General features: G+C 26.6%; 1 protein-coding gene across 1 annotated transcript; it reads right to left on the reverse strand.

Annotated features, from left to right (window-relative positions):
* Positions 1-556: 556 nt before the first annotated feature.
* On the reverse strand, positions 557-7,031 carry LOC133800343 (protein NRT1/ PTR FAMILY 8.1-like). Its single transcript, XM_062238301.1, has 4 exons — positions 6,920-7,031; positions 2,186-2,403; positions 1,484-2,067; positions 557-1,394 (listed from the first exon to the last, which is right to left on the reverse strand). Exons 1-4 carry the CDS (start codon positions 7,029-7,031, stop codon positions 557-559), a joined length of 1,752 nt encoding a protein of 583 aa, XP_062094285.1.
* Positions 7,032-16,614: the final 9,583 nt, after the last annotated feature.

The raw sequence follows: 16,614 nt of genomic DNA on the forward strand, positions 1-16,614 counted from the left end.
TAGATTGAATGTAGGCTTAATTAATTTACAAGTTGAATAGTCTAAATCTTATTAGTTGTTTCTACTCATTACTTGTGTTGTTACGGATTGATTAATCTTGAGGTACAACTTACAACACTCTGCATAATCAAGACTCCATATATTTAATAAGGATAAGGCAAGGTCGGATTTGTTTTTACTCTCCAAAACTATACATCTCTCGTTTATCTTTAATATTTTTAACAAATACCCTCCGAGAAATAATAATAATAAGAGTATACACTAGTCCTTCGAGTTATTTTCCCATACATGAGCGAATAACAATATGTATATATATATTCTCAATATATAGCTAGCAACAATACAAACATACCACAACATTAATACCATACTAAAGACAAAGTATAAAAATTAAAATAATATCTTTATTGTGATAATAATGTATCATGTTCAATTTACAAATCCATGAATATATATATCTAAAAGAATAACCCCCAAATACTATTGTGATCATCAATCACATTGCCCTATGATCTTTGTGATCATCAATCACATTGCCCTATGATCTTTGTGATCATCAATCACATTGCCCTATGATCTTCTTATAAGTATATCGTTTGGCAATCCAGAGATAAGAAATGAAGTTGAGAAGACTAATAATGGCTAACAGCCAGAAAAAATAATCAAGATGACCTCTATTCAAGTTATCCGGAATCCAACCTAGCTTTCCATTTCTTGTGGTAATTTTTGTCACAGTGGACACAAGTAAAGTACTCAAGAAATTGCCTCCTGCACTGGTTGTCAAGAAAAGAGCAGAACAAAAACTCCTCATGGAATGAGGAGCCTCATCATAGAAAAACGCATATTCCCCAATGAAAGTGAAAACCTCAGCAAACCCAATAAGAGAATACTGAGGAACTTGCCAGAAAATCGAAATGGGAACATACTCGACTTCATAGCAGTCCTTGTCCTTGACAATTTTCAACCGAAAAACCTCTAGAACCCCAGCACTGGCCATGGCAAAGACAGAGATGGCAATGCCAACGCCTATGCGTTGAAGATGGGTGAAGCCTTGTTCGCAACCGGTGAATCTTTTGACGCAAGGGACAACGAGTCGATCGTATATTAGAGTTCCAACTATGACACCAAGGGCGTTGAAGAAGGCGAGAGACGATGCCAATGGAACTTTGAAGTTTGAGGTCATGTGAGGGTCCATCTTATTGCCTTGTAGAATGAACATGGCACTCATTTGGCTAACCACTATGGCGAAGACCATTCCACATCCCCATATTGGAAGAAGCCTGATGATGGATTTCAGCTCCTCCACTTGAGTAACTGTGCACAGTGTCCATGGGTTTCTTTGCCCATTTAGGCTCCGGTCGCTTGGGATTTCAATAGCTGCCTTATCGAAGAACCTGCAATAATCATCATTTTTCTTTGAAAAATAAGCATATATGTGGCATGCATGAATGCATTTTAGTCAAAACTTAGATTTCTTATTTACCTTAACTCATCAGTATGTTCGAGCTTGAACGTTACTTTCACAAGAAGATCCTCCAACAATGAATCTTCATCATGATCATCCTCATTAGTCTCATATAGAAGAGAATTATCAGAAGGAACCCTAACACTGAGTTTTCGAAAAGATGCAAAAATAACCTGAAAAATCTTCGTAGGAAAGCCTCCTTGGGATTCCAGAAGACGATATTTCCGACTACCCAGCAAGAAAAATCCAACCCCAATAGCCATGGCCAAGGCTGGGAATCCAAATTCCCAACTCTGCCCGATGTTCATTTGAACCCATACCAATAAAGAAGTACCAAACAGCATTCCAAAGTTGCGTGCCACGTAGAACCAATTGAAGAAAGAATTTTGGTTCCTCCTCTCCATTTGATCGGTTTTGTCGAATTGATCAGCCCCAAACGATGCGACGCAGGGCCTGGTAGCCCCAGAACCAAGTGCCACCATGTACAGAGCAACAAAGCATACAGTGGTTTGTGCCGGAGTTGGGTGGCAGTAACCGGTGTTGGGGTCGCATGGGGGTTTTAGGGCACTGATTGAAGCAGACATTGTTAACAGTGTCATGCCCTGCAATTAAAAACAAAAGTGAAATTAACAAATAATAATCTACTAAATAATGTTGAAATACCAAAAGAGAAAAAGATTGATTAAATGTGGTGGCCGCGGAGAACTTAATTATTATTACAAGGACATTAACGATTGAGAAGGCAGCAATAGTCCAGTATTTTCCAAAGTAGGTATCAGCTAAAAAGGCACCAAGCAAGGGCGTGAGATTGCTGGTTCCATTCCAATTTGTGATATTATTGGCTGCACTCACATTCCCTTGGTTTAGCGATGTCTCTAAGTAGTTCATCAAACTTGAGCTCATCCCATAATATGCTAGCCTTTCCATACACTGATTCCCTGCAAATTTAATTTTATATGACAATTCTCAACAATTTTAGGGCCTGTTTGGGAGGTTGGATTTTTGGTAGGAAAAGAAAAGGCTAAAAAAAGAAAAAAGGTAAGCTAAGGAAAGAAAAAGATGTGGAAAGAAAATGAATCCCTTATCAAAATATTTCTTCTGTTTGGTTCGTGTATAAAATTAGAAGGAAAGAAAATATATGTATTTAAAAAAAACACTAATCTATATTTATATAATTTGACCATTAAACTCAGTTTTATTATTAACGGTTTGGAATCTATATAGTACGTAATCATGCATATGATCTAAACAATTATTCGTAATAATATATTAACTTGACTAATTATTAGTTCTTTCCACATATCAAGGTTAACGACTATATTTTTTATATATATTAATCCATATTAAAAAGAACATTTGTATGGCTAACAGTGAGGTTTCTTGACGCTAGGGCTTTTGTCAAACTATATATAAAAAATAAACTTTTTTACTAATTATTTACAGTAGTTCTAAATATAGAATTATAATTGTTTGTTTCATTTTATTAAAAAAAGAAAAGCAATAAAAACGAAATAAGCGCCAGATGACAAAATTTTTACTTCTAGTTGTGTTGGTTGGCACAACTTTTTAAAAAAGTATTTTTTTTATTATTTAGATACAAAATACAAATTTTATTTTAGGCAAATTATATCTCTCTCACTACAATATGAGTGGGAAATCTCCCTACCTAATTTGAGTCAAAGTCAAAAATTTAAATGCTATGTATGATAATTATACAGGCGTGAACTTTTTTTTTTTACAGATAACTAATTGATTTGTTTGGAATGATGTGCTTTTTTTTTAATAATTTATTGAAAAGCTTTAATATAGTGGCCTGCATAAAATCAATTGATAAGCAAGATAATTTCTTAAGGAAACATTTTAAAAATATGAATTTTTAATAGTTAATATATAAAAATATGATTTAACCATATATTCCTAACTTTTCTAAACTTAAATTAAAAAGGACATACTTTTTTATCGAATAAATTTCAGATTTTCTCATAAAATCATATACAAAACTTTCCAAAATAAAAATAAAAAACATAGAGAAACAATAACAAATGCAAACTCCCATAATGAAAAAATTAAGTGGCAAAAAAATCATATGTAGTGTAATTTCCACATTTAAAAAAAATATTACTTGCTACTGTGGTCCACTTTTCTCTCTCTCTCTCTCTCTAAATATATATACATAAATATAAATAACAAATTAAATTAGATAAGACTTTATAAAGAATATATATATTCATACCTTCTCACAAGAAAATGAAAAAAAAAATTATTATCTATACAAAGAATCACACGCATATATACATGCACTAGTGGTAAGGCATGTATATATGCAAGGAATCACACGCATATATATATGCCTTGAATGTGCTACAATAATATTTTTTCTTTCTTTCTTTCTTAATACTAATAAAATTTAACATAAATTAAAGTGTTGTTCTTAACTAACACAATCTTTATTTTCCTCCAATTTGAAACATAAGGTTATCGATATATATTTAAATTTATAGTCATTATATATAGCACAATAATTTTATTAATCAGTCAAGTTTAATAAAATATTAATAACTATGTTTAAGAAGTCTAATATTATTATGAATCTATATTATTTCCTTATAAACAGTAACAAAACATCTAAAGAAAGACGATAGAAATTATTATTATTATTAAAAATGTAATTAATAGATGTTCATGTAATTATCAAATAATTAAACTTTTACAAGAAATTACAAGTTGTTAGAGATACTTTTTAAATATAAGATGATGATCTGGTGTTTTTCATCGCGCATCGTGTATTAATAGAACTTATTCTATGGTTCTTAAGTTTTTTTCTATATGCAGAGAATTAAAATAAAATACAATTAATTTAGCAAATTTAAGAGATGGGGGCTGGATAACTAGTTAAATGAGCACAAATTACTTCGTATTTAAAAAAAATATACTTTAGGCCCATCATCATCAGTTACAAATCATATACATAATACAATTATAAAATGGACAATAATTATATATAATTATTGTGACTTACTATTTTAACTATTGGTAGGATGGAGAACACATATAAGAAAAGTGAATTATTATTTTTAATGAATATGTTACTTTTTATAGGGGTTGATATTACATTATTATAATTATGTTGTTAATATCTTTTTTTAATTATTTTTTTCCTGGAAGTGGTCATCTTTTCTTATGAAAATACATGATAAAAAGAAAAAGAAAAAAAGACAACTATTGAATACAATACCCTTCATTGTTGATACAATTCTCCAAACAAGAAAAGCAAATTTACAAATTTATCCCTCAAAATTATAGTAATTTTTTTTGTCACATTTGAAGGATCTCAGGCCTCGAAGTGAGGAGACCCTTATATAAAAAATAAACTATAAAAATAAGGAACAGGAGTATTCACATGCCTAGCTAGTAATAGTTATTATAATTTGTATATTCCTATTTCAAGTAATTAGTATGTCAATTTGCAAATTCCACTGAGTAATTTTTCCAGTTTTCCTCACCAAAAAATGGGAAAAGTAAAATCCCACTTTTCTTTATAAGTTTTCCCCCAATTTTATTATCAATTTTTTCTCCCATGATCTGTAAATCTCCAAACACTGGAACAAGAATTCCTCATTTGTTTTCTACATAAATATGACAATTCGAGTAAGTATATTTTGGAAAGAGATTAATTTTCAAAATATATACGTACCTTTATTATGAAAACTTACGAGAAAAAAATAGGAAAATTTACATCCTAGTGCTAGTTTTTGAAAATTATTATAGTAATAACTTATGATTTCAACTCTTTCATTTATACCTTACTTTTTGTAATACTATATTTATAATACCGGATATTCATTTATATATTCATCAATAACTAACAGTAAAAAATATAGGATTGCATTTTTATATATTTTGAATTTTCCAATTATCGTTATTAATTTAATTAGGAATATGACATGACTTAGGGATTGCATATCTATTTTTCATTATATGGTCAGAACAAGAGATTTCCTTTTGTCTTCTTCATGTGATAGCATTTTTATACCAAAGCTTTATTGCATTCCTAAATTAAAAGTGTTTGTGGTATATTGTTGCCCTTAGTATGATGTATATTCGTATACATAAACTGTTATTACTTTGGATACTATTTAGTATTTCATAATAATAATAATAATAATAATAGTTACTAGTATAGATCTATTCTTCGTATATGAGATTCATTTTGCCTTTTTGTTAGTTTAATTATACTTTTGAGTATTTTTGTAATTTAGTTAGTTTTGGTACTATTTAGTAGTTTGTGATTTTGTTGGTTTATACTATATTTTTCATTTTATTGTCTTTTATTTCTTTTTAAATATTTTTATACATGAGAAGTCATATTTTGAAGTTTGATCTGTCCAAATGTGTGAGATCAGATGCACTTGAATGAATAATTTTCATTATTTTATTTTTTATTGATTTTAATTTATAATTATATATATTCAAGTATTGATAATGACAATGATCAAACAAAAAATTCAGCTGAACTAAAGGTAGCGTTGTTATCATAAGTTGGTTTGTGTCGTTGTGATGGATACTATATATATATATATATATATATATATAGTATACATATAATTTTTTTTATTTAAATATTATTTGTTTTCCATTTGTGGGACTAATTTTGAATACGAATTAGTAGAATTACAGAAATAATATATTGAAAACACTACAAAATATCAAAAGAAATTGCACAAAGTGGACAAGAAGCCAATGTTATGCTTCACAAACCAATTAATAGAATTAGTAGTATATAATAAAAACTAATTGAAAAATAATTAAATACTAAATAGTATCCAATATCCATAAAAAAAAATTGACCAATTAATTAATGTTATGTTTCTATACTAACAAGTAGGAAAAAAAATTCTTCCAAAAATAAGTAATAAAAGGTATCCATTCAGAAAACATATCAATACCAACTAAGAAATATCAAAATAATATAAAACACATTAAGTAATAATCAATACTTCAAAATAATAATTAAAAAAAAAGCTTCTACCGTGAATCAACATATACATACAACTTATTTTATACTATATATATAATTGTGAGATCAACATCATAATAATTATTTATAGCATAAGGACTATATATTCATATATATAATAAAGAAGAACATGTTCATGTGAGATACTTTTCAGTGAACAATGGCCAACAAAAACAATATTTGGGTACCTGAATACATGTATATATATATATATTAAAAAATGTGAATTTCAGATTTAATGGAGATATATATATACCTGAGTAATGTGAGAACTTAAATGTGTACGTTCTCATTTATTTTACAGGAACCATTTAATTGAGATTCTATGTCAGATTTTGGTCAATTTCTCACTACGTTATAATACATTACGATTTTATTGTAATAATTATCATAATAATCTTGTATAGTGTTATGTAAAATGCCCAAAAAAATATTACCTAGAATAAAGTTGCATGCTCTCCAACTTCCAGTCTTCTTCTTATTAGCTGGCTTTTTGAAAATGTCAAGTGTCCCATCTTTTGTATAAAGATTGTCACCTTCTTCTTCCATAGTAATAATATGCCAAATACCCTACAAAATATATATTTATATACATATAAATATTGATATTGTATATTTTCATGACGAATATTATAAGAAACGAAAAAAAAAAGCATTCGATATTTGAATCTCAAAAACATATACATACCTTGGCTTTGGATGTAGATTAGAGAGAGAGACTTGCATCAGTGTTTTCTTTTCTTTAGGTGTCTAACTATATAAATTTATATATATATATATCATGGGATAATTCCAGGGTTTTTTTGTTTTATATTACCTAATAAAAATTCATTCAATGGAGTCAATATATATCTTGATTTACAAATTACACTTTAATGGAAAAACGTATTAATACCTAATAATGGGAATTAATTTCTTTTTATATAAGGAAAAAAAATTAGAGAAAAGAAAAAAAGAAACGATGTTATAACATGGACTTCAATTCCTTTTCATTCTTAAAAAAAAAACTATAGAAAACGTCCCATAAATCACATACTCACCAAGCAATGGAATTAAAATTTTATGTATTATATTTTTAAGATTATTGTCGTCGATCGTCTGTCGATTCAAAAACCATATAAATATATAAGATTTGAGTTCAAGAACCCTTTTTTTAATAAACCTCATTAAGCAAAAATATAAAATCTCCAAAACTATTTGAAAAAAAAAAAGAAAAAAGAAAAAGAGAGAAGCCATTGCTATATATTAGTAGTGTAAATATATATGTTAGGAGTTTAGAAAACTGACCTTTAAGAGAGAGTTTATAAGCCAAATTCACCAAAGCAGAGAGGTGTTGAGAGAGTAGTATTACATGTGAAACTGTATAAGTAAAACAAACCCAGAAACAATGTTGAATGAGTCTGAAAAACTTAACCTATTTCCGAGTAGAAATAGATAAAAATAAGCAAGGAAAAAAAAAAGAGCTGTTATGGAATAACAATACATGGTACGTACGGCTGGATAAATATATACCATCCAAAAAAAACTGAAATTAATTCAGTCTCTCAAATTTTGGTATGTTAATTTATGTGGAATTAATAAATAAATATCTAATCATTTTATTAGATTCATATTAAAATAATAGTGCTAATAAAGATTCATTGAATGGTGTCAACTGTCAAATTTGATTTACAAATTACAGGCAACAATAATTTCCATCCATTGACATATAATAATCATGAAAATTAATTTTATTTAAAAGGGAAAGAAAAAAAAAAGTAGACAAAGAGAGAAGTCTCCTCTTAATTCTTAAATTAAAAATTCGAAACTGAAACTATGGTGGAACATTACAAATATGGTAATTAATCTTGTAAATACATGAACCATCTAGACCAATATGAATACTAAACATGGAAGGTCTAAGAAGAACCCAGAAATATTTCAAACTCGTTCATGCATAGACATATACATATAAATACTTATACACACTCATAATTTTTATACTATCTTTTCTTTTTTTGGTCGGGTAATTTTTATACTATCTTAGTGAAAAATCTCAATCTATATATCTTCTGAAATTTGCATTTTAGTCCCTCTGCCGCTTCGATAGAGGCCGACACTTAAAAAAATGAGTATCTTTGTTACTAAAAAATTGGTAGCTAATAATACCCCGTAGTTTAAAAATTTTTGCCACCAAAAATTTTGGTAGCAAAATGCTCTTTATTTACTACTAATTTTTTAGTAGCAAAAAGTATTATATTTAGTAACAAAATAAGTCTTTTGCTTTGTATATTTTTTTTTTCTACCACAATACGGGCAAATTATGAATGCAAGATATTTTAAGTTAATATAATAATGTTGACTAGCAAATGGGAAAGTCTTTTATTTGGTAAAATCTATTATATATTATACTTTTCTTATTTTTGCAACAAATCCATTGTAATTGGTTAATTATTTTAATATATAAATAATAAAATATCATGAAAAATATTAACATTAAATATAAATTTAAGATAAATATTTATTGTATACAAATTTATATACATTCAATATGCAAACTAAGATAGCTTGACTAATAAAAAAAGTAATGATCTGTGCACTTAAAATATGTACCCAAACATTACACATAGTGACGTGTCACTGTTTTTTAAAACAGTGAGTCTCAATTTTAATAAATGTGATTGGTTAGGCTAAACTGTCAGGTACACATATTATTACTCAATAAAAAATTACAAAATGGTAAATGGTATAGGATTTGCTCTTAAGTGTAGAACAATTAATGTCTTCTAATCTTCAATCTCTACAAAATCTATAAAAGAGAAAAATGAGAAAGAACAAAATATTAATGATAAAATCAAATAACTAAAGTATCCCATATAAGTATACGAGAGAAAGAGGGAGAGGAGATATGTTGCACGCAGATAAATTATATATAAGAGAGAGAACTAGCGTGATTCTTTTGCTCCAAAGTAAAGAAAGATCACTATCTCATTGTGTATGTAAGGTGATATATATAAATATATATCTATGTTAGAGAGAGAGAAATAATAGATAGTTGTATTAGGATATATATATTTATATTAATATTAATATATATTGAATATTATTTTATTTTATACATATTAATAATATCATTTATTTTATACGTATATAAATTAATAATTTTATGAGTAAATATATGTATTATTGGTTGGTTGAAATAATATTTTTGCTATAAAATAATTAGTAGCTAAATTTTGCAAAATAAAATGATTGAAATTTTATTTATGGCTACCAAAATATTAGTAGCTAAATGTTTTTTTTTTGCTACCAAAATAAAATAGTAGCAAATAATACATAAAGTTTTCAATTATATATTTAGGCAAAAATAGATTTAGCTACCAAAAGAAAATTGGTAGCTAAAATAATAAATTAGCTACTAATAATCTTGGTAATTAGTCTTATTATTTTAGAATTAGCAACTAAATTATTTGGCTACCATAATTTAGTAGCAAAATATAACTAATTGCTACCAATAATATTTGGTAGCTAAAAAATTTGTAGCTAAAAGTCTTTATTTTTTTTTTTTTTGTAGTGAGGCAAGTTCCTCCGCCGCTTCAGGTTGCCGGAGAAGAAGCCGGAGTTCAAGTCCGTTGAGATCACTGGCTAATTAATAATAAGCTCGTAGGACACCCATGAATACTATATAAATGTGTTCTTTTTTTCATCCAATTATATTCACGTAACTCTAAATAAATATTAATGTTTTGTAATATTTTTCATTTTTTATTTATATTTTATCATAAGTTTGCGAGTTTTTGTCATGTATCTCAAAACAAGTTTATATAATGAATGTTAATATTTGTTGTTGTACTTGTGTGTAATGTTACTTTCAGTTAAATATTTATTTTTCAATGTCATGGATTTGATGGTCACAGAAAAATTTAACTTAGTTTGATATACATATTAACTCAGTTTGCTAAATTGTTATATTTTGCAAGTAGTATAGCAACTATGTAGTATTCCTGCAATGTTGTGGGCCGCCCCATAACTGATGAATAGGCCCAAATGAAGGCCCATAGCATTATTCATTGTAGGCCATATTGGGCTGGGCTGAACCTAAAAAATAATATATTTGTATATATAAATATTTTTTCCAAAACCAAAACTACTCTAAATTTAACGCTTTTAATTCAAAAAACAAAATCCTTCTCTTAAAAAATATATGTAAGACCAAAGATATACGTAACATATAATCAATATATTACATATAACAAATATATATTTAGTTTGAATACAAAAAAAACTTTTTTTTTGAGATAGACTAGAAATAAACTTCCAATATATATACCAAGTATATGCTTAGTTTGATTAAGACTAAAGTTAGGTCCACTAAAATTTGTTATAGTAAATATTTATTAAAAAAACAGTAAAAGTGGTAAATTTCTTCTTAAAAATACTACAAAAAGGAACAATAAAAGAGAGGGGGTGTCCTAGATATGATAAAGGAGAACAATAAGAAAATAAAGCAATAGAATGGAAACATGGGGAAAAGGCAACAGAAACGACAATAGATTAAAAAAACGACAACAGAATAGGTAAAACTACCACACACATTATCATAGAAGAACATGGACCAAATAATAACAACCACAAATTGAAGGCAAGTACATTTGGTCCATTCATGCTTTAATGCAAAGATTGGAATTGGAGTTGGAAGAAAGCTTTTAAAGCCTTTAGACTCTTTCCTACAATTATAATAATTTTGGTGACATGCTCTTTCCTCTTTTTGCAAAGTGGTGTGGACACAAAATCCATTTTTATTGCATGCCCAAATAAGATAAGGACATTATTTGCAACCAAAGTGGGAAAAGAATATTGCCCATAAAACACTTTTATATTTAAAGAGAAGCATAAAATGAATGCATATGCATATATATATAGATATATATAGCTGCCAAGATTGGAATGAGACAAGGGTTAAGGAAAAGAATTCAGAAAGACAAAAAGAAAATTAGAGCAATATTCCTTCATACCAAATCAGTTGAACTAGTGTAAAAGTTTTTATTACTTTGTTACTTTGTTACTTGCCTTAGGGTTTTATTTCTTTCTTTAATATACACCTTTTTTTACCCTTATTTTGTTCGAATTATGACAAAAATACACCCAAAATGTGTCATTGTAGACTATTTGCGCAAGTGGGTCCTTGAGTTTTTGGTATTTTTGCAAGTCAGTCCTTAAATAGACTTGATAGTTGAAATTGAATCCAATTTGATGATGACTTCTCTGTTTGTTTCTTCTAAATCACAATCCCAATCCTCATCACAATCACAATTGCTCTCCATCAATTCTCTCCTATCAATTCCATGAATTATCCTCATCCACTACCTTTTTGTCCTTTATGAATAGTCTATTTGTTGTAAAATTAGAGACCAAAAAAAAAAAAAGATCCATGATAACTAAAGAGTATGTGGTTTATATACTTTTGTGAAAGTCTATGTGCCAAGTGCCATGGGTGCTTGCTTTAATCATACTTACCATTATCAATGCGTTAAGCATAAAAAAAGGTTACTTATTATAAAAATACGCATGAAGTAAAGTATCATAAATTAAGCGTAACTCACAATACGCGTATATGTGTTTTTTTATCAAACTTGTTACATATTTTATCATAGTCCTCATATCTCTGTCCAACAAATTAAGATTGCAATTTATGTTCTTTATGTTATTGTATTATATATTTTTTTTTCAGGAATAGATTATAGTATATAGAAAAAAGCGTAAGATTACATTTTAACCTTAATTTTAAATCATATTTATTGTTATTGTTAGTGTATTATGTTCAGTAACACTTTAATTGAAACGCCGGAAATTAATAAACGTGATAAAGTGAAATTTATAAACGATACTTAGCTTCAAATGTTTTTCCAACCCAAGATTATTTTTCATAGAATATTCAAATATTGTGTTATATTTAGTACAAAAAGTAAATAATTTATATATGTGGTATAACTTTTACATGCGTGCATTCTAATGCATGATGGTAAAAGTTGATGCAAATATGGATCTTTTATTAATACTTATTTAATATTTATTGAAATTGTTTCAAAAAAAAATAATAATATTCCTTTTATTTTATCATTATCTAAAAATTTAATTATATAAAAAGTTTTTATTTACATTTAATGTTGTACTAAAAGTAATAATAAAATATTTTTTTATTTCAAAAAAAAAAGTAATAATAAAATATTAAAAATGACATAAAAGTAATTAATTAATGTTGTTTAAAATATACGGCATGTTATATTTTTTGTTCCAAATTTATCACAACTTTTGGCACACTATTAGAGTAACTTTTTAGTAAAATATGTTATATTTGAGCACCGGATCATTAAGTTGACACTCCATTGAAAATACTCTAACTAACCCAAAAAAACCTGAACAAAAATAACTTGAGTTGTATTTCCAACCCAACCATTTAAAATATAGTTAGTGCAATGATATATTTAACACATTTTACAAAAAGTATAACTCTAATGGTATTCTAAAAAGTGTGTTAAATTTAGTACATGCTATAAGTTGTGTCAAAATTCGACACATCAATAAATATTACTTCTTTATTTACTATATTACCACGAATTATTATAATTAAGTAGTTGACAATTAATAACCAATCATATATTATTTTTTTAATGACAAATTTCTTAGAGTACATAATTTGGATAGTAAAAAATAATAATTTGTGTATGCTCTCGTAAATATTAAACGAATTATTAATTTTTTTACATTAATTTACATATTGTGCATTGAAAGACAATTATAAATATTATGTCAAATATAATATCAACTCATTTTTTGTGCTATATTTAACACAAAATTTACGTCTTGCAATAGTAATGTTGAATGTAACTGCCTTCCAACCAGCCTAATCTGACTAAATAAATAGTTTTCTTACTTTCTTAAAAAAGTTTTATGCATATTTTTTATATTAAAAAAATAATATATTAACATTCAATCGTTAAATAAAAAATGCCTAAACTATATATTTTTTAAAGTATATATATTATTTTTAGTGATTTATTATATTCTTTAAACGAAAAGTAAAGAAAAAATTGACTAGATCGGGCTCACTTAATTAGCTTATTAACCCAACCAATTGGATTAGAGCAAGGACGGACCTAGATGAACAGTAAGGAAGGCTCCATCAAATTATGGGGAAATTTTTTTTATAGTGTACATATTATTTCTTAACTTTCTTCAAAATTATATTTTGGCTTTATGACAATTTCCTTTGGGTCTATCTGTGGTTTAGAGTAATTTAATTTTTAAACTTTGGACAAGTTACTGGTTGCAAAATAGCAACCCAATTTTTAATTAGATGGTATTCAAAAAAACAAAAATTAAGTAGATGGGTTGGACAACTCATCGAATTTGCCCTACCCCACTGATTGGATACAACTAACTTGTCTAATAAATATGTAAAATAATTATATTTTATATCTAATCATGATATATTTAAGGTAATTGATTAATAGTAGTATCATTACATTCCCTCGAATTTTATTGAAACGATCATGCAAAAATTAAATAAGAAAATGTATCAACATATAATTATATTTGATTAAAAAATCAATAAAATATTAAGATGCTAATAAATTTATTATATGTATGCATTTTGAATTAAAGAGCTTGATTTAACTGTCGGTTTTTTATTGGCATTATGCATGTCTATTCAAAATTGATATATTTGAGTCGTAAATACTTAATGTTTCATATTTATTACACTTAAATACTTAATTTTTATTTTTATAGTAAAATTATTCAATATTTAATATATGTTAAAGATAAATACATAATTTTTTTTTTTGCAACAAAAATATTTATAGTTGCTAAAACATTGCTTCTGTAGATACCTCATCTGTTAGAGTTGTTAAACATGTTGACTAAACAGACTTTGTCTCTCTGTCATCAGTCAATTTCATAATATTTAAAAAAATATATTTTAAATTAAAAAATGAATTAAAAAGACAGTTTAAATTAATTTAAATTTAAAAAATTCATATTTTGATGACAAAAATATCCAAATTACGGAGTGATATATATCTGGTGAGTCAACAGTCAACAACTACAACAGATGAGGTACTGATAAAAGCAATATTTTAGCAACTTTTGTTATTTTTGCCGCAAAAAAAAATTAAGTATTTATCTTCAATATATATTGAACATTTGATATTTTTGTGGTAAAAATAAAAAATTAGATATTTATTTGTGATATGTGTAAAATATTGGATATTTATGCTGCAAATACCTTACAAATATTAAATAAATTGTCTAAATTTGTTTATTTTATATAGTTTTCAAATAGCATTGTCGTGTACAAAATTGCGAGTCTAACGACAAATAGATGAAAATAGTGATAATGGATTTTTCTCACGGTGCTGTGTTGCTGTAAGTGATTATGTAAAGTTTGATATATGGTGTGTGAGTCTTTTGTTTTGTTTTGTTTTTTTTTTAATGAACTTTTCGGTTTTGATGTTATATTATTTAAGATAATACAATGTTTTAATTGAATAAAATCAAATAAAAGAGTTTGAGGCGGTTACAAATATTTTTGTAACTTATCTTGAGGAGTCATAAATCGGGTAGCTTAAGGTTACAAGATTTGTAACTTAAGTTACTTGTTTTCAAATTTGTAATAAGATTTGTAATTTATGGTGTTTATAATTTTGAGTTACCTAAATATATCATTTATAAAGTATATAAATGATAGAGTTTTAATTTATAAGATTTAAAATTTTAATATTTCAAAGTGTTAAAAAGAGTGAGTTGGACAATGATACAGAGGACAAGTCACTTAGGGAGTGTCTGTTTTGAGTAATTGGTTGACATTAGAAATTGTAGAAGGACTTAGGATAGAGTTAATATTAAACTCAAGTGTATAAAATAATTCACTTTACTCTTAAAATACATGTGGGGCCACAAAAATTATTAATTTTACCCTTTAAAAATTTAAACCAAACATGTAAAGTGTTTTAAATTCCTATTCCAACATTTACTTTACACTATATCAAACACATTATTAGTATTTTATAGCAGGCAACATATAACAACTTCATCCAGATGAGTTTAGCCCAGATAGTGGAATGACTTCTCCTGAAAATTAGAGGAACGTGGTTCAAACCCTACAACTTAAAAAAACTATACTAATTCCTAACTACTACTCTAACTAACGATTCAAACAAAACAAAAAAAACATGTAACAACTTCCTTTTTGGAATAGTTTTGTAACATTGAACGTAGCCAATTGCTCTAGTAACTCTCAAATTCCCTTGCTATGTCCATAAACACCCTAAAAACGTTCTTGTAATAAATAGGATTGTTGTTGTATTATGCTTGATTAATTCCAATAAACGTTTCATTGAGAGATACCAAACAAGCTATTGTAAAGATAGAAATAGTTTCTTTTGGAAAAAATACTTGGTACCTGTTCTTCAAATATTTTTCTTCTTCCTTCTTTGTGTTTGTTTATTTGTATTAGGATTTTGTGTTGTAAATCTCTCTCTCTTTTTTTTTCTTTTGTGTTGTTGTTTTTATTTATTTGTGATAGTGTCTCCTTCCATTGTAATTTTTCCAACATTTTATTCTTCCATATTTTATATGGAATAACAAATGGTAAATAGTACTTGGTTGTATCACTTAATTCCCTAACTTTTATATTTTGGCTAGTAAAGATCTCCAATGTTATATTTTATTATATAAAACCTAATTTATAAGGATAAAGTGAGATTTTTAACAAAAAAATAATGTAGCACCTATTTTTTTAACCAAATTAATTAATTAATTATTATCAAATATATTATTTTGGTAAATTGACATAAATATTCTTATCAAATATCAAAATTTTATTTTCTATTATACTTCTAAAATATTTAATATCATCTATATATTAATTAGTATATTATTTTTTCTTAAATTACATACTTTAAATTTTAGAAGCATTAAATTTATTCAGGGTGTTTCTATCTATAACATTATTTTTTCTTATTACACACATTTCTATTTAAACTCTTTATAAATTGTAAAAAAAAATCTCACAAAATTATAAATATGTAAAAAAAAATTATTATTTTTTAATATTTCAAGAGGATATTTAAATTAATTACCAAAATAATAT

Source organism: Humulus lupulus, chromosome 9 (genome assembly GCF_963169125.1).
Source record: "Humulus lupulus chromosome 9, drHumLupu1.1, whole genome shotgun sequence".
NCBI lineage: Eukaryota > Viridiplantae > Streptophyta > Magnoliopsida > Rosales > Cannabaceae > Humulus > Humulus lupulus.